The sequence below is a fragment of the Eptatretus burgeri genome, chromosome 5, assembly GCF_056783735.1.
Source record: "Eptatretus burgeri isolate ZD-2024b chromosome 5, Ebu_testis_v1, whole genome shotgun sequence".
In the NCBI taxonomy this organism is placed as follows: Eukaryota; Metazoa; Chordata; class Myxini; order Myxiniformes; family Myxinidae; genus Eptatretus; species Eptatretus burgeri.
In genome coordinates this window covers 91,986,488-92,009,209 of record NC_140965.1, presented here as the reverse complement: position 1 = coordinate 92,009,209, position 22,722 = coordinate 91,986,488, and the positions used below count along the sequence as shown (strand labels likewise).

The 22,722-nt window shown below is 44.6% G+C and overlaps 1 protein-coding gene across 17 annotated transcripts in view; it reads left to right on the top strand.

The window, feature by feature from the left end:
- Window positions 1–22,722, top strand: part of LOC147026954 (signal peptide, CUB and EGF-like domain-containing protein 2) — a 506,981-nt gene that overhangs the window by 364,213 nt on the left and 120,046 nt on the right. For all 17 annotated transcript variants that reach the window (XM_085882882.1, XM_085882881.1, XM_085882887.1 and 14 more), the window contains one exon: window positions 11,122–11,244. In XM_085882882.1, the coding sequence (XP_085739008.1) occupies window positions 11,122–11,244 (123 nt within the window). The remainder of the gene's footprint in view (window positions 1–11,121; window positions 11,245–22,722) is intronic.

Here is a 22,722-nt window from a genome sequence, read left to right as displayed (position 1 = left end):
CGTCGGCGTGGTCGCGCCTAGCCCCGACTCCTCTCGCGGTCTGCAAGCTCTCTCTCCGGCACTCCTCGCCCAAACACGCAGGTCCGCCACACCACCGCCGCTGCCACGTCTCCCGTCCGTACCTCCGTGGACAGGCCGCCCGCCAAACCGCGAGCACAGGACCAGAACGAGCCAAGACCCAGCCTCCACAGCTGCCAGAGCAGACGAGCGCAGAGGAAGGGGAAGAGCCAGCGAAGGAGAAGAGCCAGCGAAGGAGAAGAAACACGAATCCAGGACCAGGACGAGAGAAGAGGGAGTGAGATCCACACGGAAGGAGAAGAAGAAGAAAAAGAAGCAGCACCCTACGCGCGTCCGCCCTTTATGGAACGGGGCTCCACTCTTTGCTCCGCCCCGTTCTCGGCTCCACCTCTCTTCGGGGCGTTTCCAGAAAGCTCTCGAAGGGGGGCGTGCCCCCACTCCGACCGCCTCACGCCGTGCATCCACCAATCGGGAGCGAGCTGCCCCACCCCTCCCCTTCACTCCAAGTGTGGTGGGGGGGATTCAGGCGGAAGCATCAGGCGGGGAAATTAGGCGGGAAAACGCCACAGGGGTTGTTGGTTTTCTTCTCCACGTGCCGTACGCCCGCGTTCTCGGACCCTTTCCAACGCGGAAAGGGTCGTAGCGTGGTCCGTGGAGAATAGCGTTCGGAGTGCGGGAAGTTGCGAAGGTGGTGCTGTTGTAGGTTTGATCCAAAATAACGTTAGAACAGAAAAATGGCTAACTCAAAGCGTCGAAGCCCGGATGAATCACACATATTCCCTCTAAACAACGGGTGTGGACGAATTACACATGAACTTATCGATATATCTAACCTGAGGACCTTTCTGGCGTATTGCAAATTTCCACAACCGTAACAATATAGTATTGTCAATAAATAAATAAATCCTAACTCTCATATATTAGCTTCAGTCAGAGAGATGAATAATTAACCTCCACCATCGAAGATCGGAAGTTACTGTTTTCACCCCTTTCTGTTTGTTACTTACGAAATCTAAAGATTTCGTAAGTATATTGATGACTTCCGTTTCTGTTTGTTTGTTTGTGTGTTTGTTTGTGTGTTTGTTTGTGTGCTTGTTTATTTGTTTATAGGCACGATAACTCGAGAACGGAAGGAGCTACTAATGTCAAATTACACCACGTGATTCAGGAGGGTGATGGTTAGTGCTGATTAGATTTTGGTCAAAATCGGTCAAAGGTCAAGGTCACAGTGAGGTCAAATATTCTATTTTTGATGGTTTGGTACAGATAACTCGAGAACGGAAGAAGCTACCAATGTCAAATTACACCACGTGATTCAGGAGGGTGATGGCTAGTGCTGATTAGATTTTGGTCAAAATCGGTCAAAGGTCAAGGTCACAGTGAGGTCAAACATCCAAAAATTCATAATTCGAGAACGGAAGAAGCTACCAATGTCAAATTTCACCACATGATTCAGGAGGGTGGTGGCTATCGCTGATTAGATTTTGGTCAAAATCAGTCAAAGGTCAAGGTCACAGTGAGGTCAAACATCCAAAACATTTGATTTTTTTTTATGGTTTGGTACAGAATCACCGTAGAAACTTCTGGTTTGCGTCGCTACCTTCTCGAGAGACAGCTTTTATTGGATAAGGTCAGAGGTCAAGTTGACGATTTCGTAAGTACCAGTCTCTGACTGCTTGTTTGTTTGTTTGTTTGTGAACAGTATCACGGAAAAAACTCCTCGACGGATTTCGACGAAACTTGGTGGGGGGGTAGGTATGGTCCAAGGATCATGCCATTAGATTTTGGACCCCCCCCCAAAAAAATTGTTAGAGAAAATTTTTTTTTTGCATTTCTACATGTTTTAAGTCATTTCCAACCCCCCCAAAAAAGAAATTGTTGGAGAAAAAAAAATTTTGCAACTTTTTTTTCAGCAAAATTTCGATTTTTTTTTTTTTTTTGCATTTCTACATGTTTTAAGTGATTCCCAACCCCCCCCCCCCCAAAAAAAAAATGGAGAAAAGAACTATAACTCTGTCAGCACTGTTGACATCATATTTAATGAATAAGATATAAGGTTCACTTGAGTGCCCCAGCAGTACTGGTGGCGGAGGTTTTGCACTCTCTCGAGTGCTCCCCCCTCTAGTTAATTACGTGGGGTAGCCTCTGATGACTGGAACAAGAGGCAACATATCTGCGCTTTCTTCGTGATTATCACTATAAAAACAGGAAACACAGGCACTCATTTAACATCATTGTATTTTATTATGTGTAATACCATTCAAGAAAATCTTCAAAGAACGTTGAAACATCGGGTAAATTCTGTGATGTCGGAGGTCTCAAAGCTTTCCGTCATGGAGGCAGGTTATTAAAACATATATTGAGGTCGTGAAATTCCTGACGAACGAACTGGATTTCTGTCAGGACGTCATTCAGAGCTTTCCATTCCTCGTGGAGATCATTAGCATTTCAATTCACCTCGTGTATTAGTGAGTTTGAAATGCTGTAATAAAAAGGAAAATAAATAATTTGGTGTATAATTAGTCATATACAATCAAAATGAAGATCAATTACTGCACCATAGTTACAAGAAGGAAGCCAGACTTAACAGCACACACACACACACACACACACACACACACACACACACACACACACACACACACACACACACACACACACACACATACACACACACACACACACACACACATATACACACACATATATACACACACACACGCACACACACACACACACACACACACACACACACACACACACACACACACACCTTACCAATGTTGTGATGGGTCGTTATATTCTTCCTCAGATGAAAGATGGTTCATCTCTGTTGGGTCATAAAGCAAATTCTCATTCATCTCCATCGGTCAAATATTTTTTGAGTGAGAGAAATGCAGCCTTTTCAAGCACTTTTGAGGAAGTGAGAAACAGTGTAACTATTTCCATGAATTACTGTGCAGTTGAAAAACAGGAAAGAAAACAATGGGAGTAAGTCTGGGAAAATATCCAAGTTTAGAAATGCTGTTTCTCACTTCCTCAAAAATTTTAAATGTTTGTGTTTGAGAAAAGGTTCGAGTATGGAAAATATTTTGTAACAAACGTGTGTTACAAAACAATTTCATAAAAAGGACATAAACAAATATTTATTGACTCTCTAAATAAGTTTAATGTACATGAATGGTCTCAAAATATGCTCAGACAAGAGCATAAAGGGAGGTTTGTCATTTAAAGATAGTTAACGGAAAAGATGTGGCTGCTCAACAAAGATACCTAAAGGTCTAAAGAAGAGTGTATTAAAAGAGACCATGAACTTTCAACATTACCTTGAATGTATATGGAAGGGAAAGGATGTTTATAGAGAGATGAATCGTCTTACAAATTAGAAACACGAAATATTCTCAGACACTCTTAGTAAGAAAACTCTAACAGCATTTGATGATAAAAGATATATGTGTGATGGAATAAATACATTACCTTATGGTTTAAGGTATAAGTATTAATTTTTTTTAATGGGGTGGGGGGTTTTAACGGGCTACCTCCGTATTTGTTTTAAGTGATGAATAAATGAAGTTATTCTTTAAAATAAAACAAATATTTATAGGATCTCGATTTGAATACTGAATTTCATTAAAGAAATGATCATATGAAAGGAAGGCAAAGCCTTGCCCCTGGCAGGGGAGTAGTCAAAAGGGAGGTGTTTGATGCAGTTATGTGTTCCAATTTGAAAAGGAGAAATATGAGTGAGCTTAAGCGAGCGAATATTGCGACTTTGAGAAATGGGACACATTACTGTGTCAACCCCTCTCTTTTGTCACTACTCCTGAGCCTAATTGACAGCTGTGAAGCTCCTTGATTCAAAGTAATTTGTAAAATGTAACAACAATATGAATAATAATCTATATATCCATCCATCCATCCATCCATTGCGACCATACTTTGTGCAGAGCGTTGCTGGGTGCTACCGAAGCAGTCTCCTGGGCTATTGGGCACAATCCTGGATGGGTCATCACTCTGACGCAGGATACGAGCAAGCTGGTACTCATTTCGCCAACCTCAGAAGGATGACAGGCTGAGTCAACCCCACCTGGTATTAATTCAACAGCCAAGCAGGATTTCAACTCAGGACCCTAGGATCCCAAGCCCAACACTAGCCATTCTAGCCATTCTAGCCATTAAGCACTAGGCATAATCTTTATATAACTAGAACGGGCACTCAGTAGAGCGCTTACCTTCGCCAATGCTACATTTTGCCCCCCCCCCAAGAAACCGTTGATTGTGAGGGTATTTAATCCCATACCATATCTGCCATCTCATATGTGTTACGATGGCTTAAAAACATTAAATTTCCTGCTGTTTGACACTGATTCATGTACATTGTACAATTTCTGTATGAACTCCCTGACCTTTTTGGGTGTCTGTGTCAAGTCAATCTGATAACAGCTGGTCACATTATAAGAAATTATTTTCTGGCATTTTAGGGGCATTTGGCACACACGAGTTTCTGTTTTTCTAAATAAGTTATTTATTGTGAACAAACATTCATTTTCAGAAAGTATGACATCTGAAAGTACTAATTCAGCTGTGTGTACTATATGTAGAGTGTATGACATTATTCGTCAGGTCAGGTTCGATCTGTGACCTGCTACAGGTACCATGTAAACCTGTACTAACCTGTTCCATGGTCGGGTTGTCGGCGACTAAACCGTCTCCCCCACCAGGTTTTCTGGTGAGGAGGGTGTTTGGATATGGACACCCAGCAGGATTAAAAACAAAACCTGTCAAAGGGCGGAGGAGCTCCTTGTGAGCCAACGGCCATCCATATCTAGTGCCCAACTGTGTCTGCGGACGTCCTCCTGCAGTTGGGTTACTTCTTATTAGGAGGTTGGTGGCAGGATTTGCACTCCAGCCACCGTAAAACGCTTCATTCCGCAAAACGCAAAAACGCAAAAAAATCTGAAAACCCACTCCGTGGGAGTACCTCCTGTGCAGCTTCCCTTCGCAGGGCAGCTCACCGGATGATGGGATTGGGGCAAAGCCTTCGGGACCCCCAATCTTTGATAGGAGGGAAACCACGGGGTAACATCCCTGGGTCAGATTGCGGGAGAGTGTGTCGGAGTGGTGCTGAGGTGTCGTCCACCAGACGGCGGTCTCCTTGGGTTAACCTGAGGCGGTCCCTTCGGGTGGGTGCCTGGAATGTCCTATCCCTAAGAGAGGATGATCACCTGTCTCTGTTATCATCTGAGCTCAAGCGTTTGGACATCGCACTTGCAGCTCTCTCTGAGGTTCGGAGACCGGATTGCGGCGAGATAATGGTGGGTGGTTACACCTACTATTGGTCTGGTCGCTCTGATGGTTACCATACCCAAGGAGTTGCTGTAGCTGTGTCCAATAAGCTGACCCCAATGATAATTGAGGTAGCACCGGTCAACGAGCGTATTATGAGATTAAGGATTCGTCACTCCTTAGGTGTCATTTCCCTGGTCTCTATTTATGCTCCGACTGAGGCGAGTGATGTTACCGTGAAGGACACATTCTACGCCACACTCGAGTCTGTGGTTGATCAGTGCCCCAGACGAGATACACTTCTAGTCTTGGGGGATTTCAATGCATCGACTGGAACTGATAGGGATGGTTATGAGGTGTGTGTTGGTCCCCATGGGTCAGGAACTATGAACCAGAATAGCACTAAGTTCCTTGACTTTGCAAGAAGTCATGGACTTAGGGTGGCTGGTTCATGGTTTCAGCGCCCGCAAGCTCATCGCTGGACTTGGTATTCCAACGCTGGCGGTGTGGCAAAGGAGATTGACCATGTCCTCATTGACGGTCGCTGGAGGATGATCCAGAACTGCAGGGTCTACCGGAGTGCTCAGTTCCTCAATACTGACCACAGGCTTGTTGTAGCAACTCTAAAGCTGCACCTTAAATCCTGGAGAATGGTACCATCCCAGCCTAGGCTGGATGTTGCCAAGCTCAGGGATGAGAGAGTAGCTGAGGAGTTTGCGAACAGGCTGAGTGGACACTTGGGGGGTCTGGGTGCTTTGGGGGTCCGGAAGAGTTGTGAACACCTTCAAGACCACCGTCCTTGATGTTGCCGGTGGATGCCTTGGAGTTCACCGCAGGGCAAAGAAGAATTTTGTCTCTCAAGGGACACTGGATACCATTGACCAGAGTCGCAGGGCCAGGCTGAATGGCAGAGCCGAGCTGTTCAGGGAGCTGAGGCGTAAAACTGTACGTGCACTGAGGGTGGACAAGGAGGCCTATGTGCGAGGAATCTGTGAGGGGTAGAGCATCACCTGTGGACAGGTGATTCTCATCCCGCTTACAGGGGAATTCGCGCATTACGTTCATCCAAGCCCATCCCTCGGAGCACTGCAGTTCGAGCAGAGAGTGGTAGGCTCTTGACAGAGGAGTCTGAAGTGAAGGCCCGCTGGGCCGGTTACTTCGAGCGGTTGTACCAGGCTGATCCCCCAGCTGTCGAGTTGGACGTCAAGGGTGTTACAATCCCTGTTGCTGACCCTCGAATCAACTGTGGTCCACCATCGCTTGTGGAAACACGGGCTGCGGTGAACCAGTTGAAACGGGGCAAAGCTCCAGGGATCTGTGGCATCCATGCCGAACTTCTCAAGGCTGGTGGAAATGCTGCACTCGCGTCGTTGCATGCAGTTTTGTGCTCTGCCTGGAACACAGGCATCGTCCCAACTGACTGGAAGAGGGGCCTTGTTGTCCCTCTCTCTGGAAAGGGAAGGGTGATCGCCAAGACTGCAACAACTACCGAGGGGTGACGCTGCTCTCAGTGCCGGGCAAGGTCTTTGCTCGGATAATTCTTGATAGGGTTCGCCACCATCTGCTTGAGCACCAGCGTCCAGAGCAGTCAGGCTTTACACCAAAGAGGTCAACGATTGACCGTATCCTTGCACTTCGTGTACTCACCGAACGCAGACGAGAGTTTCGGCAGGGGCTGCTTGCAGCCTATGTTGATCTCTGTAAAGCGTTCGATTCAGTGAATCGGGATGTCCTCTGGAGGATTCTTGGTCTTCGTGGGGTGCCACCGAAACTGATCGATCTGATGTCTGAACTCTACTCTGGTACTGAGAGTGCTGTGAAGTGTGGTGGTACCGCCTCTGACTTATTTCCAGTTGTTACTGGAGTTCGTCAGGGATGTGTACTTGCCCCCACACTTTTCAGCACTTGTATGGACTGGATTTTTGGGAGGATGTCGGAGAGATCAAGTTGCGGTGCATCGTTTGGCAATGTCAAGATCTCGGACCTTGATTTTGCAGATGATGCAGTCATCTTTATGCGGAGACTTTAGACATCCTCTTGGGGGCCCTCGAGGTACTGAATGAGGAGTCGGAGCCGTTGGGATTACGGATTTCTTGGGTCAAAACAAAGATCCAGGCTTTCGGTGACATCTTGGATGCTGCTGTCCTGTCTGTGTCTGTTTGTGGTGAGGATGTTGAGGTCGTGGATAGATTCACTTACCTTGGCAGTGATATTCATGTCTCCGCAGGTTGTGAGCCGGAGGTCAATAGACGTCTGGGTCGGGCCTGGGGAGTCATGGATTCACTGGATCATGGGGTGTGGCGCTGCCGGTACCTGTGCGGGAGGACGAAAGTCCGAGTCTTCAGGTCCTTGGTACTTCCAGTCTTGCTCTATGGGTGCGAGACTTGGACTTTGACCAAGGATCTGAGACGGAGACTTAATTCCTTTGGTACCAGGTCTCTTCGGAGAATCCTTGGCTATCGCTGGTCGGATTTTGTGTCCAACGAGCGGTTGCTGAGAGAGACTCGGATGAGATTTGTTAGCTGCATAGTCCGTGAGCGTCAGCTGCGGCTGTATGGACATGTGGCTCGTTTTCCTGACGCTGATCCTGCTCACCAGATTCTCTCAGCGAGGGAGTCTCATGAGTGGAGGAGGCCAGTGGGCCGACCACGTGCCTCATGGTTACAGCAGGTTGACCATCATCTCAAGGAGATGGGGATGGGCCTGGCATCTGCCTGGGGGATGGCCAGACGGAGGCCCCTGGAGTACCGGCGGAAAGTGGACGCAGCGACGCGCTGTTCTGGCACATGCTCCCATACCTGACCTGACATTAGCTAGTTGCACGATAGGGGGTTGACGTACTATCGATAAATAGAACTATAAGTTGTGAAATACGCCTCTCCTGGTGCCAAAGTCCCATTGGTTTGCATGGAGAGAACTATGTTTTTGCCTGCTAATCCGTTTTTATTACCTGCATCCTTACAACTGTAAAATGTGCATATCTTTTATTTTTTTAATATCTTCAAATTGCACCAGCAGCCGAAGGCATCATGGCACATAAGAATGACACATTTGAAGCACACAGCAGGTGATCGTGCTTTTTTTAGAATGGTTGACATCAGCTGGTTGTGGTTGCGCAATCCAAAAGTAATACGTCAGCTGGCTCCTAATTTATAAAAAGGAACATTTTTTGTTTAGTGTGCGTACGTGCCAGTAAGGTATGCACATTTTGTAAGTTCAGTGATACCCCCCCCCCCCCCCCCAATGCTTTAAACTCACCAATAAAGTCACTGTCAAATATTACACATCACAGGATAGGGAATTGAATTCTAAACATTTTGAATCTACTTACATGCAAATTGTATAAGAATTGACCGCGTTGATAATAAAGGTCGTTGACCCCCCTGACCCAAACCCAAAACCCTTTGACCCAAACTGCTAACAAAGGTCATGACGTCATTGTGTCATATCATATATCACAAGATTGGGCATTGAATTCACAACATTTTGGCATTGGTTGCATGCAAATTGGATAAAAATCGACCGCACTATGGCAAAATGACGATTTTGACCTTTTCATGACCTCGACCTTGACCTTTGTACTCTTAGTTTTGTAATTGGCATTAGAGTGTGGGGAACAGAACAGTCAACATTTTGGTGTTGGTTTCATGCAAATTGGATAAGAATTGACCGTGTTATGACTAAAACCGCACATTTTGCAATGTCGTGACGCCCCCCCCCCTGACCTTTGACTCCCAACCGCTAATAAGGGTTATTACGTCATTGTCTTCTTCTTCTTCTTTCGGCTGCTCCCTTTAGGGGTCGCCACAGCGGATCATCCGTATGATCCGCATAGTGATTTGGCACATGTTTTACGCCGGATGCCCTTACTGACGCAACCCTGGTCGCCTCTTACGACACACAGGGATGTGGTACACCTATTTTAACCGGGGGTATACACCGGCCCAGTACACTGGTACTCATTTCGCCGACCTCGGAAGGATGACAGGCTGAGTCAACCCCCTGGTGTATTAATTAATTCAGTGGCCCAACGGGGCTTGAACTCAGGACCTTTTGGATCCCAAGCCGCTGCCCTAACCACTGCGCCAACACCAGGCTGGTGATTACGTTATTACGTCATTGTGTCATGTCACATATCACAAGATGGGGCATTGAATTCTGAACATTTTGGCATTAGTTGCATGCAAATTGGATACAAATTGACCGCGCTATGGTAAAAAGACAATTTTGACCTTTTCATGACCTTGACCTTTGACCCGATCGCTCCCAAAATCTAATCAAATATTTCTCGGATAATAACCAATCATCCCACCAAATTTGCTGCGATTCAGTTCAATACTTTTGGAGTTATGCGAATAACAAACAAACAAACAAACACACATATTCACAAATAAATAAATAAATACACAGCGATCAAAACCTAACCTTCGCAACAAAGTTTGCGAAGGTAATTATGGAGCAAGTGCTTGTATGTCCGCGATATATACCCATTTGGTTGGACAGCTGGCCTGACACCACCCATAATTGTAATCTAAATAATACATACGTCCACCACTCTGGTGCTATGGCAAGCCTCAGAAATCTTCGGAATTGTCATACTCACAATCACCATGCCCTCCATATAAGTTTTCTGTTCAGTAGAAAACAACCTAAGCGACTGTTAAAAGGATCATCAAATATCGAAAGCTTGGAACCGATTGGCATCACGGGCCTTGTGAAGGCAATAGTATGTATAGGCCTCAGGCTTCAGGCATTAGGTTCCAGGTCTCTGATGTCAGCATATGAGCCAGTGAAATTGGAATTATCCAAGCTTTACAACCACAATGTATTTTACTGTATATGCAAGTAAGTAGTAGGCATGTTTTTGCTTCATGTACGTAACCCATATTATTTTTTATTTTCGGGTCTGATCAAGGCAGCAGTTTGTTGACTATACAACAGCCAAACAAAGGGTTGCGTCAGGAATGTGTTGCATGCATAGAACAAGATCGTTTGTAGGCTGTGTACTCTGCTCGTAAAAATCTATATGTAATGGAGCAAGTGTCTATATCTGCTCTATACCCATTGGCTGAATAGCTGGCCTGACACCACCCACAATTGTAACCTGAAAAAAATCATACGTCTTCCATTTTGGTGCATGTTAAGCCTTAGACATCTTCAGAAGTGTCGTCTTCACAATCGCCATGCCCTCCCTATAACTATTCCGTTCAGTGTAAAACAACCGAAGCGACTGTTAAAATGATCATCAAATATTGAAAGGTTGGAGCTGATAGGCATCATAGGCTTTGTGAAGAAGACAATACAAATAGGCCTCAGACTTCAGAATAATGACCATTGCTGTTCATGAAACTTGCACAATGTTATTGTCGAATAGCATTCCCACATGATTGTACACGGTGAGGTTCTGTTTGTTCAGGATGTACAAATGGAATGTTTAGATTCGGTTTCCCTTTTTCAATTGTGCTATCTGTTCACCTTATCCTAATGCAAGTGTAAATTGTAGAGCGAGAAACCAATCAATGTTGCATCATTGTTAAGAGCCACTTTTATGTTTATTTCTTGAACTACACCTTAGATCGATCATTGTTCTGTACACATTTGTCACCCTCCCTTCCCCGCCTCCGCTCCTCCCTCCCCACCAAATACTCACTCGAGCATGAACTTTATGAGTTCTAAAAAATATCCAGAATGATTGGGAATGTAGGTTTTATTGTGACACTTTATAAGTTCTAAAGAAATATTCAGAATGATTGGGAATGTAGGTTTTGCTGTGACATTTACCATAGCAAGATCGACATTGCGAACACATGCCTGCAGATATCAATGAGTGCAGCATGAACAACGGCGGCTGCCATCAACAATGCGTCAACTCTGCTGGTAGCTTCGAGTGCCATTGCTGGAAGAACTACCATTTACACTGGAACAAGAAGGACTGCATTGGTGAGGATTTCAAAATTTACTTTAAAAGTACACTCAGACATACACACATTTCTGGTACAATGAGCTGTGTTTAATCACCTGACATCAGTGTCATTTCATGTGAATATAACCTCATGCTATCTTGTAATTTTGCTCAAAGCTGATCATGTATTAGGTTTATTTGTTCAAGAGAATTGCAGAGTTGGTAATCATAACGTCCTAACAAAAGAATTTAAACTGCTTCTGCAGTTTGCTGCACTGCTTTTCTCATGATATTCAAAAGCCGCTGAACTGAACCCAACATCTTGACCTTGTATCCTTGAAATCACCTTATATCTTGGATTCTATAGTGAAAATAATTAAGTTTGTGATTGAAGGTGGTCAACTTCACGTTACCTCCCTTCAATTTTGGATATTAAATTAAGGAAGCACAAGTCAATTTAGAGTCCTTAGACACTTGGGGAATTTCCTATATGATTACATGGCAGCTCTCGATCATGTGAGATTGGCTGCATGTGCTGGAAAGTGTGGGTGTACCTTCTCTATGTCTTTTCCATTTGTATGCGCCCCTCCTCTTCCTCAATTTGTATATAAAGCCCTTTTTCAGGCTGTTAATCATTATGACAGGTACTCTTGTTCTGTATCAGGTGGAAATTAGTGTTTTGGGGTTTTGGTGGCGAGCCAGCACAAGCTAAATGGGCAAAATAGCCTTTACACACATCTACTTTTGCAAGCGGTTCTTCGCCATGCAAAAGTACTTTAGAACATATCATTGGAAACTTTTGTGATCTTAGGTTTTGGCTCAATTGAACCATGTGCATTCATTAACACACACAATTTTAAAAAATAGTGTTTATGAAGACAAGAGTCAGTCTGTGTCGGCAGGAAAATATGGACAGTGACTTCTCCATCAAATGCTCAGAAAAGTATTCTAACTGCTCTGGGAAAGAAGGTGAAGTGACATTTCAGGCTTGAGCAGTTCATCAAAGCATGGGCCCTCTCATTATGAGGAAAACAGGAAAGTCTTTCAGGCAACCATCATACCCCAACTTCTCTTCAAATGTAGGAAATAACGGCATGATATGGATTGTTTTAAGAACTTTGTTGATCACCATATGATTAGACTTACAAATGATAAAGGGAAATGAAACATGTTCTTCAACCCTGGCTTCTTCATGTTGCTTCTACGAGGGACATTCAAAAGGTTCCATGAAGGAGATACAATTTTCCAAGGCATTCCAAAGTTCAATTATTTTTATATATATATATATATATATATATATATATATATATATATATATATATATATATATATATATATATATATATATATATATCGGAAGAAAATCCATAAATGTCGTGTCCTGTGCTTGGGAGTCGTTACCACCCACAGGGCGCATCCAAAAAGGTGGTAACCACAGCCCAAATCAGGGAAGCCACTGCGGCCTGGTTTCGAGCAATTGGAAACAATGGGCTGTTTAACCAAAGGAAATGGGACCCATGCCACAGTGATGATGATGGAAAATTATCTCTTTATATGCAATTTACACAATTTACTCAAATGACTCAGGTTACCTTAAACCAATCCTTAACTAAGCATCCACACAAAAACAGCAGTTGACAAAACGCATCAGCAAAATCTCTGAATTCTGAAACCAGGGCAGCTGTTACATCATGCAGGTGATGATCGAGTGAGTGCATAGAGTAGATGTTGTACAGAGCACATGATGAATGACTTGATGGCATCACATATAGTGAGTCGTGGAGATGGTTGCAATGCATTTACATCGATGGTGAGTGTGAAGCAAACACTCCTACTTCCCAGCAGCTGGAATCACCAGCACTTTCAATCACCCAACAGCACTGCACAAGCCTTTCAGGAAAAATATGCCAAAAGGTTGATTCAATCAAAACTGAGACTACGGCTCCAAAAAACGCTGACGAACCAAGGCCGGCGAAAGCTTCCTTGTATTGAAAAGAAAATCACTCTGAGTGAAGACAGGAAAGTCATCCCTTCAAAATGACTTCAGCAGGGTCTCTCCCTTGGTGTGCTCCTTTAATCTCCTTCTTTCACCACTTCTCTTGACCACACTCTTTGTTTGCACAGGATTTCATACTTTCTTACACTGACCTCTCATTTCTTCCTGTCTCTCATCTCTCCTTTGTCCAGTTCCTGTACTTTTATGTTTTGCATTCCTGGCATGCTCTTCCCTCTCAAGGAACATCATACAGCCCCTGGGATTCCCCATTAATTGACCCAAGGAGCAGGTGTGATCATTTCCACAAAACACACTTGGGGCCCGAGTATGCCCATGGCTTCCATGCCCTCAAATCATGCCCCTTCAAAGCTCTAAGTTGTCAGAGCAGGCTTTTACATGCCTGGCTATATCTTTGCTTGGCCAAGCAGCTATTTTACCATTGTCCAATTTCCTTACGATTTGGTCATTGTACTTGGGCCCAATCCAGAAAATGAGAGAGAGAAGGTTGGAAGAGGTGGAGATAGTGAATCAGGAAGTGGGGTGGATCAGTAAGGATGAAGTGAGGACAGCTATGAAGAGGATGAAGAGTGGAAAGGCGGTTGGCCCAGATGATATACCAGTGGAGGCATGGAAGTGTTTACGAGAGATGGCAGTGGAGTTTTTAACCAGATTGTTTAATAAAATCTTGGAAAGTGAGAGGATGCCGGAGGAGTGGAGATTAAGTGTACTGGTTCCGATTTTCAAGAACAAGGGTGATGTGCAGAGCTGTGGTAATTACAGAGGCATAAAGTTATTAAGCCACACCATGAAGTTGTGGGAAAGAGGAGTGGAAGCTAGGTTGAGAGGAGAGGTGATGATTTGTGAGGAGCAACATGGTTTTATGCCAGGAAAGAGCACCACTGATGCGATGTTTGCTTTGAGAATGTTGATGGCGAAGTATAGGGAAGGCCAGAAGGAGTTGCATTGTGTGTTTGTGGATTTAGAGAAAGCTTATGATCGGGTGCCAAGAGAGGAGTTGTGGTATTGTATGAGGAAGTCGGGAGTGGCAGAGAAGTATGTGCGGGTGGTGCAGGATTTGTATGAGGACAGTGTGACAGCGGTGAGGTGTGCGGTAGGAATGACGGACCGGTTTAAGGTAAAGGTGGGATTGCACCAAGGATCGACTCTGAGCCCTATCCTGTTTACAATGGTGATGGACAGGTTGACGGAAGAGATCAGACAGGAGTCTCCATGGACTATGATGTTCGCGGATGACATCATGATCTGTAGGGAGCAGGCTGAGGCGAGCCTCGAGAGGTGGAGGTACGCACTGGAGAGAAGGGGAATGATAGTCAGTAGGAGGAAGACGGAGTACATGTGCGTTAATGAGAAGGAGGGTGGTGGTACGGTGCGGTTGCAAGGAGTTGTGGTAGAGAAGTGAAAAAGAGAGTGCAGGCAGGATGGAGTGGGTGGAGAAGAGTTGCAGGAGTGATTTGTGACAGAAGGGTAGCTGCAACAGTGAAGGGGAAAGTATATAAGACGGTAGTGAGACCAGCTATGTTGTATGGTTTGGAGGCGGTGGCGCTGACAAAAAGACAGGAAGCGGAGCTGGAGGTGGCAGAGTTAAAGATGCTGCGATTCTCGTTGGGAGTGACGAGGATGGACAGGATAAGAAATGAGTATATTAGAAGGACAGCGCAGGTAGGACGGTTTGGAGACAAAGTGAGAGAGGTGAGATTGAGATGGTTTGGACGTGTGCACAGGAGGGAAGTGGAGTATATCGGGAGAAGGATGCTGAGGATGGAGCCGCCAGGTAGGAGGAGAAGAGGAAGGCCAAAGAAGAGGTTCATGGATGCGGTGAGGGCGGACATGCGGGTGGTTGGAGTGTCAATGGAAAATGTGGAGGATAGAGCAAAATGGAGATGGATGATCCGCTGTGGCGACCCCTAATGGGAGCAGCCGAAAGAAGAAGAAGAAGAAGAAGAAGAAGAAGAAGAAGAAGAAGAAGACTTGGGCCCAATCCAGTAAGGTCAACTGTTTTTGACTTCATTGTTAGTTGTAAATTACTGCTGATTATACCTTACATTCGTTTTTACGATTATAAACCGAGTTAATATTTCGCTATTCTTTGTCTATCATATACTGTATACCTGTAAAAGACAAAAAAAACCTCTCTCTTCTCTTTTTGTTTGTATGTGTTCAATGTACGGCAACAACTTTTAATGTATAAACTCCAAACTTGGGATACAAATACAACTTTGTGTGGAGGGTAACATAGGCTATATGTGGCTGCAACCTCATGCAGGTGTGTGTGTGTGGCGAGTGGGTGGTGGGCGTAAATTCTCCATGTAAATGTGTACCACGTAGCGGCACCTGGTGGTGGTAGCAGAGAGTATTCTGATTTCCTTTGGCAACAAAGTGTTGCTTATTCACGTTTCTCTTCCCGTGCAACGCCGGGTAAAGCTGTGAGTTACAAATACGACACGATTGAACAACAAAACAATAACAGGGTTCTATTTGTAATGATTTGTCCATTTAGTTAACTTTATGAAAACAACCAGACTCAGTGATACAATGATGAGTGCGTCCGCTCTGAGTCTGGGATGTCGGTGGTTCAAACCCTGGCCGAGTCATACCAAAGACTTTATTTTCAAAATGCTGTATACTGCTTCCTTGTTTGATGTTCAGAATTTAAAAGGATAGATCATGGACAAACAATATGCCTGGTGTTGGCACAGTGGTTAGGGCAGCGGCTTGGGATCCAAAAGGTCCTGAGTTCAAGCCCCGTTGGGCCACTGAATTAATACACCAGGGGGTTGACTCAGCCTGTCATCCTTCCGAGGTCGGCGAAATGAGTACCAGTATACTGGGCCGGTGTATACCCCGGTTAAAATAGGTGTACCATATCCCTGTGTCGTAAGAGGCGACCAGGGTTGCGTTAGGAAGGGCATCCGGCGTAAAACCTGTGCCAAATCACTATGCGGATCATACGGATGATCCGCTGTGGCGACCCCTAACGGGAGCAGCCGAAAGAAGAAGAAGATCATGGACAAACAATGCTGGGAAAAACCACCTCGTATAACCCTTGCCAAGAAACTGCTTTGGCAGCACCAACGCTCTGTAAAGAGTATGGTACATCAAAATCAATAATTGTAAAGAAAAAACTATGCTTCTCAAGACGTACATAACCTCTTGTACTACGACCAATGTCAAAAATTTAAAGGGAATTCACAGGAAGGTATTTACATACCGAAGTAGTTTGCAATCAAAAAGGAAATCAGTGACAAGAGCATTGTTGCAAATGTCAAAGCCAAATGTTAAAGCCAATCAAATCCAACCCCTCATTCTCCAAGATCTGACCCATCGCAAAGGGGACAATATGGGGGCCAGCTCTGAACGACATATACATGTTCCCACCTATTCTAACCCCACGCATTTTCAATGTTTCCCTACTCTGCGTGTCAAGAACCTTTTCTATACATTCTCTTACTATGCGGAGGTCGAGGTCATGGTATGCTTAATAGCAATTCTATATCACGGTGTTCTTAATAAAGAAACAAAGGCTGTACTTGCACAAATGTGGCTGGTTGTGGGGATTGGGGGTTGGGGGTCGGTGGCATTAGCCTACTTCTTTTGGATAATCATTCATGACATTTAAAATGCTCATTTTTCTCAGCATGGTGAGTCCTTCTCTTTGGGCTACCTCCTCCCAGTCAGCGGTTGGCCCAAGGTTTATTGTTGGTCCTGCTGTGTCCCATAGGCTCTGTCACCATGCCATGAGTGCTGCTCTGCTCTATTGAATTGGTATTACTGCCCATCCTTCATGTCATGCGGTCCATTAATACTCCATTGCAGTTTGTAAAATTTTCTGCCATAAACAAATTTGAAATTTTCTGCCAAAAAACGTTTTTTTTTCTTTAATTCTTCAAAGGATGATTGCTTAACAAAATCACCACTTCAGGTCTAAATCCCACTCCTGACACCAATGTTGCAGTGAAACCCCCCCATCCCCTGCACTTGAAGTCAAATCCTCCACCCACATAATCACCTATTTTGTGACGGACCGTCATAAGAGACCATGCGCGGTCTGCCGGAAAAGCCGAATAAATATTTACATTATTTTTTGGCACACAGAAAGCTCCAACAAGGATTATAAGTTCCCCATTTATCAGGATATGGTGGACCAAGCGAAGCCCGAGGAACTGTATCACCATTCAGAAACCCTCGTCAGGTTAAGGGCACTAATTTCCCATGGTCATGCTTTTTAACCATGCCTGGATTATTAGCCCAATGACAAACCACGAACGAGCCAACACAACTAATAGGAATTAAGCAGATTTAATAAACGGGGATGTTTGATGGGAGGAGGGAGGAGAGAAGCACATATGCACAGATAATTCACCGCACGGCGATAAGGAATAACCCCCCATGCCCACAAAACCATGTCGCCTTAACCGCTGCCTCACACATTCATGGGGTAATTACGAAGACAGACTGGGAGATTCACACAGGCAATGAAGAGATGGTTGGCAAACTGGAAAAGCCATAGAGGAGTTGTGAAGGTAGCCCGATTCTACGGCATGGCAAACGCTCCATAGCCAGGGAAAAAGGCAAAACTCCTCTCAGCCGATTCTGGGAAGCCTCTTTAGCCGATTCCGGGAAGCCTCTTTAGCCAATTCCAGGAAGCCTCTTTAGTAATTCCAGGAAGCCTCTTTAGCCGATTCCAGGAAGCCTCTTCAGCCAATTCCAGGAAGTGATTCCAATTTTATTTCTTTCTGTGTGCCTGTCTGCTTTTAAATAACCTCTGGCTGCTCGGTGGGCTCATTCGGTTGTTACGGCTGTTGCCCACGTCACAACAGCTTTCACCTCAAGCCATAACGGCTTTCATCTCAAGCTCTCTGAGGTGATCAACCTGCCATTAATTGCCTTTTGGCGGTGCTTGTTCATTTTGAGTGTTTTAAAAAGAAACATTTAGACAGATAACAGAGGAATGATTTAAAGGCGTAATAATGGGTAATCAGGTCATATACACAATTACAGAATGGAGGGCTCACAATTAATGATATCTTGACATAATTCAACATGTTGTGATCCTTCAAAATAAATACCTTCCCTCTTATGCTGAACGTTTAATAATGAAATAACTATACTACGCTACCCCCTTTTAACCGCTATCGTATTCCCTCACATTTTATAACATCGCCACTTTCAATGCTGGGAACTTAAAATCTATTTTTAATTTAGTTCTACAGATGAAAAACAAACTAGACAATTACTGATTAAGAAGGTTAGAAATGGTGATGAAAATAGACACAAGTTCATGTAAAGTTCAAAATCTCCTTTCACATAAAATGATTTGGCTCATGGAAAAGCTCATACACATTATACATTGGGCAAGAACAACAGTACAGAGTTGATATACAGTGGGGAGAACAAGTATTTGATACACTGTCGATTTTGCAGGTTTTCCCACTCACAAAGCACGTAGAGGTCTGTAATTTTTATCATCGGTACACTTCAACTGTGAAAGACGGAATCTAAAACAAAAATCTTGAAAATCACATTGTATGATTTTTAAATAATTAATTTGCATTTTATTGCATGAAATAAGTATTTGATACATCAGAAAAACAGAACTTAATATTTGGTACAGAAACCTTTGTTTGCAATTACAGAGATCAGATGTTTCCTGTAGTTCTTAACCAGGTTTGCACAGACTGCAGCAGGGATTTTGGCCCACTCCTCCATACAGATCTTCTCCAGATCCTTCAGGTTTCGGGGCTGTCGCTGGGCAACACAGACTTTCAGCTCCCTCCAAAGATTTTCTATTGGGTTCAGGTCTGGAGACTGGCAAGGCCACTCCAGGACCTTGAGATGCTTCTTACGGAGCCACTCCTTAGTTGCCCTGGCTGTGTGTTTCGGGTCGTTGTCATGCTGGAAGACCCAGCCACGCCCCATCTTCAATGCTCTTGTTGAGGGAAGTTTGTTGTAGGCCAAGATCTCGCGATACATGGCCCCATCCATCCTCCCCTCAATACGGTGCAGTCGTCCTGTCCCCTTTGCAGAAAAGCATCCCCAAAGAATGATGTTTCCACCTCCATGCTTCACGGTTGGGATGGTGTTCTTGGGGTTGTACTCATCCTTCTTCTTCCTCCAAACAAGGCGAGTGGAGTTTAAACCAAAAAGCTCTATTTTGGTCTCATCAGACCACATGACCTTCTCCCATTCCTCCTCTGGATCATCCAGATGGTCATTGGCAAACTTCAGACAGGCCTGGACATGCGCTGGCTTGAGCAGAGGGACCTTGCGTGCGCTGCAGGATTTCAATCCATGACGGCCTCGTGTGTTACTGTTGGTTTTCTTTGATACTGTGGTCCCAGCTCTCTTCAGGTCATTGACCAGGTCCTGCCATGTAGTTCTGGGCTGATCCCTCACCTTTCTCATGATCATTGAGGCTCCACGAGGTGAGATCTTGCATGGAGCCCCAGACCGAGGGAGATTGATTGTTATCTTGAACTTCTTCCATTTTCTAATAATTGCACCAACAGTTGTTGCCTTCTCATCAAGCTGCTTGCCTATTGTCCTGTAGCCCATCCCAGCCTTGTGCAAGACTACAATTTTGTCCCTGATGTCCTTAGACAGCTCTAACCGGGCGTAGTGGTGTGTGCCTGTAATCCAGCTACTCGGAGGCTTGGGTTGGAGGATCGCTTGAGGACGGGGGGCTCTGTACTGGGCTGGGTGTAGAGCAGCCCGGAATCATGGCGAAACCCAAATCCTGATCCCTGTATTGTAAGAGGCGACCAGGGTTGCGTCAGGAAGGGCATCCGGCGTAAAACCTGTGCCAAATCAGTATGCGGATCATAACGGATGATCCGCTGTGGCGACCCCTAACGGGAGCAGCCGAAAGATGAACAACAACATGTCCTTAGACAGCTCTCTGGTCTTGCCCATTGTGGAGAGGTTGGAGTCTGATTGATTGAGTGTGGACAGCTGTCTTTTATGCAGATATCGAGTTCAAACAGGTAAAGTTAATACAGGTAATGAGTGGAGAAACGGAGGGCTTCTTAAAGACAAAACTAACAGGTCTGTGAGAGCTAGAATTCTTTCTGGTTGGTAGGTGATTAAATACTTATTTCATGCAATAAAATGCAAATTAAATATTTAAAAATCATACAATGTGATTTTCAGGATTTTTGTTTTAGATTCCGTCTTTCACAGTTGAAGTGTACCTATGATAAAAATTACAGACCTCGACGTGCTTTGTAAGTGGGAAAACCTGCAAAATCGGCAGTGTATCAAATACTTGTTCTCCCCACTGTATTAACATGCTATATTGGTTGTGATTTCCGACCCCAATATCACAAACTTCCCGATCCGATAGCAGCACCAAACCAGCCGAGCTGCATCTTGGACAGAAAAGGTCACATATTTTTATTACAATTTTTTTTTTTTAAATCATAAAACCAAGCAAACGTGAAAGAATCTGGAACATATTGTCCGAAACAGGCAGAATCTGAGTGGTCCTAAAATAAAGAATTTTTTGTGGATCTCAGTGCCACTCTGATCTTCAAGAAGGTGGTCAAGGCAGTTTTAGAAGACATATTCTGTGCTTTTGACACCATATGATGCCATATTCTAAAATGCCCCAGGCTCGGGCATTCAAGGCTCTCTCCATGCATGGCTTTTGCACTTTTCCCGCATTGCCAAACCATCTTTTTCTTGATGGAATCTTCTAATCTGCTCTCTCATAATGGCATATTCGAAAGCAGCATCTTGGATCCAGTGTTATTTCGATTTCTATAAATTACCTTGATGATTTCCCGGAAAAAACCATATTTGTCACTATGTATTCCATTGTGTGCCAATTGGTTCCTCATCTCATTGAAAGAGCAGCATCTGTTTATCCCTCATTGCTGTCCAAGGGGATATTAGAACCTAATCCGGACACCTGGAACATGACTTTGGTATGTATCGCATCCGAAGATTGTTCCGCCGGAAGGCCAATCATACCTCTCTTCCGAGTTTCATCTGTGATCAATCTATTCTGCCAGAGATCTCACCCTAAACTGTTGTCCTTGTGCTAAGCATGCAAAACATGGAATCAGTGTGTGCCTTCCTTTTGAGAGATGGTAAAGAGTCCATGCTTTCTTTTGGAGTAGGTCGTTATGTTCAAGTATTCTAGCAAAATTCCAAATTCCTGCATTGTGATTCTTTGGCCAAAGTCTGCCGTTATTGGCCTTAATAGTGCAGGAAAACAAACTAATGCCTTAACTACCATAGGCTCTTCAGATGGCATCACAATGGAAACATTGATGCTGTTCATTCTTTTCACTTCAGTCATTAAACCTTTGCTCTTCTCCAATGACTTGATTTCCGACCATTAATTTGGATTCCGACCAGGTCACTCTACCCTGGATATGCTGCTTTTGCTCTCCCAACAATGGATGGAGATCCTCAATGCCAGACATGAAAATGAAATCTCCCTAGACATATCACGTGCCTTCGATATGGACTGGCACCCTGCCCTGCTTACCAAACTCTCTTCCTACGGTATCCAAGGACACCTCCACTCATGGCTCGCAGACTTCCTCTCCTGTAGCAGCCAACGTGTGGCCCTTTATGGAGTTTTCTCATCCCCTCTTCCTGTCCAGGCTGGAGTTCCTCAAGGCAGCGTTCTGGGCCCTGTTGTTTTTCTGGTTTTCATCAATCATCTCTCTGACTCTGGGAAATCCTCTTTATCTCTTTGCTGATGACTCCACCCTCTGCCATACTGTCTGTCATCCCTCAGATCAGCAAGCAGCAGCCTCTTCACTCTCCGCAGATGTGGATAAAATCACAAGCTGGCACAACATGTGGAACGTGTCTTTCAATCCTGATAAATCTCACCCTCACTATGTCTTTCCAAAAGGACCATCTGGAAGCCACCCCCCCCCGCCCGCCCCCCAAATCTACTTTCTCAACAATCCTCTTGAAGAAGTCCTTTCATTCACACTCCTGGGTCTCACTACTGCCATGATTAAACAAAGTGATGTCCTGTGAAAATAAGACACCTCCCGAGGCAGCCACCACACAGCACCACGGGACCCAACAAAGGCGGAAGCATACGTTTAATCTGTTAGATTGAAAGTGCAAGTACTTTTACCGAAATGAACAACCAAGCAGCTTGGAGAGTGCTCGCCAAGTGGCTTAAGCACTCAAGCAAACACTCCAACAAAATGGCTGATAAGGAACGGTTGGCTTGGCAACCGATGAGCATCGCCTATCTATCTATTGTATTAAACACACACCTCCCGGAGATGCTAAAATGTCAAATATGTCCGAATTGGACAAGTGACCACCTTTTTTTTAGCAGTTGCAACTGCTGATAAGTTTAATTGTGGAGCTTAAATTTTGTAATTGGGCTTAGTTTAAGAGATTCTCAAGGCTTTGGCATGTGTGTAATTGCAATATAGCCATGAACGCTGGTGTCTCCAGACGTTTATAAGCATTGCAATGTATCCAGCGATTTGTTGGTTCGATGATCAAGGCATTCAATAATACG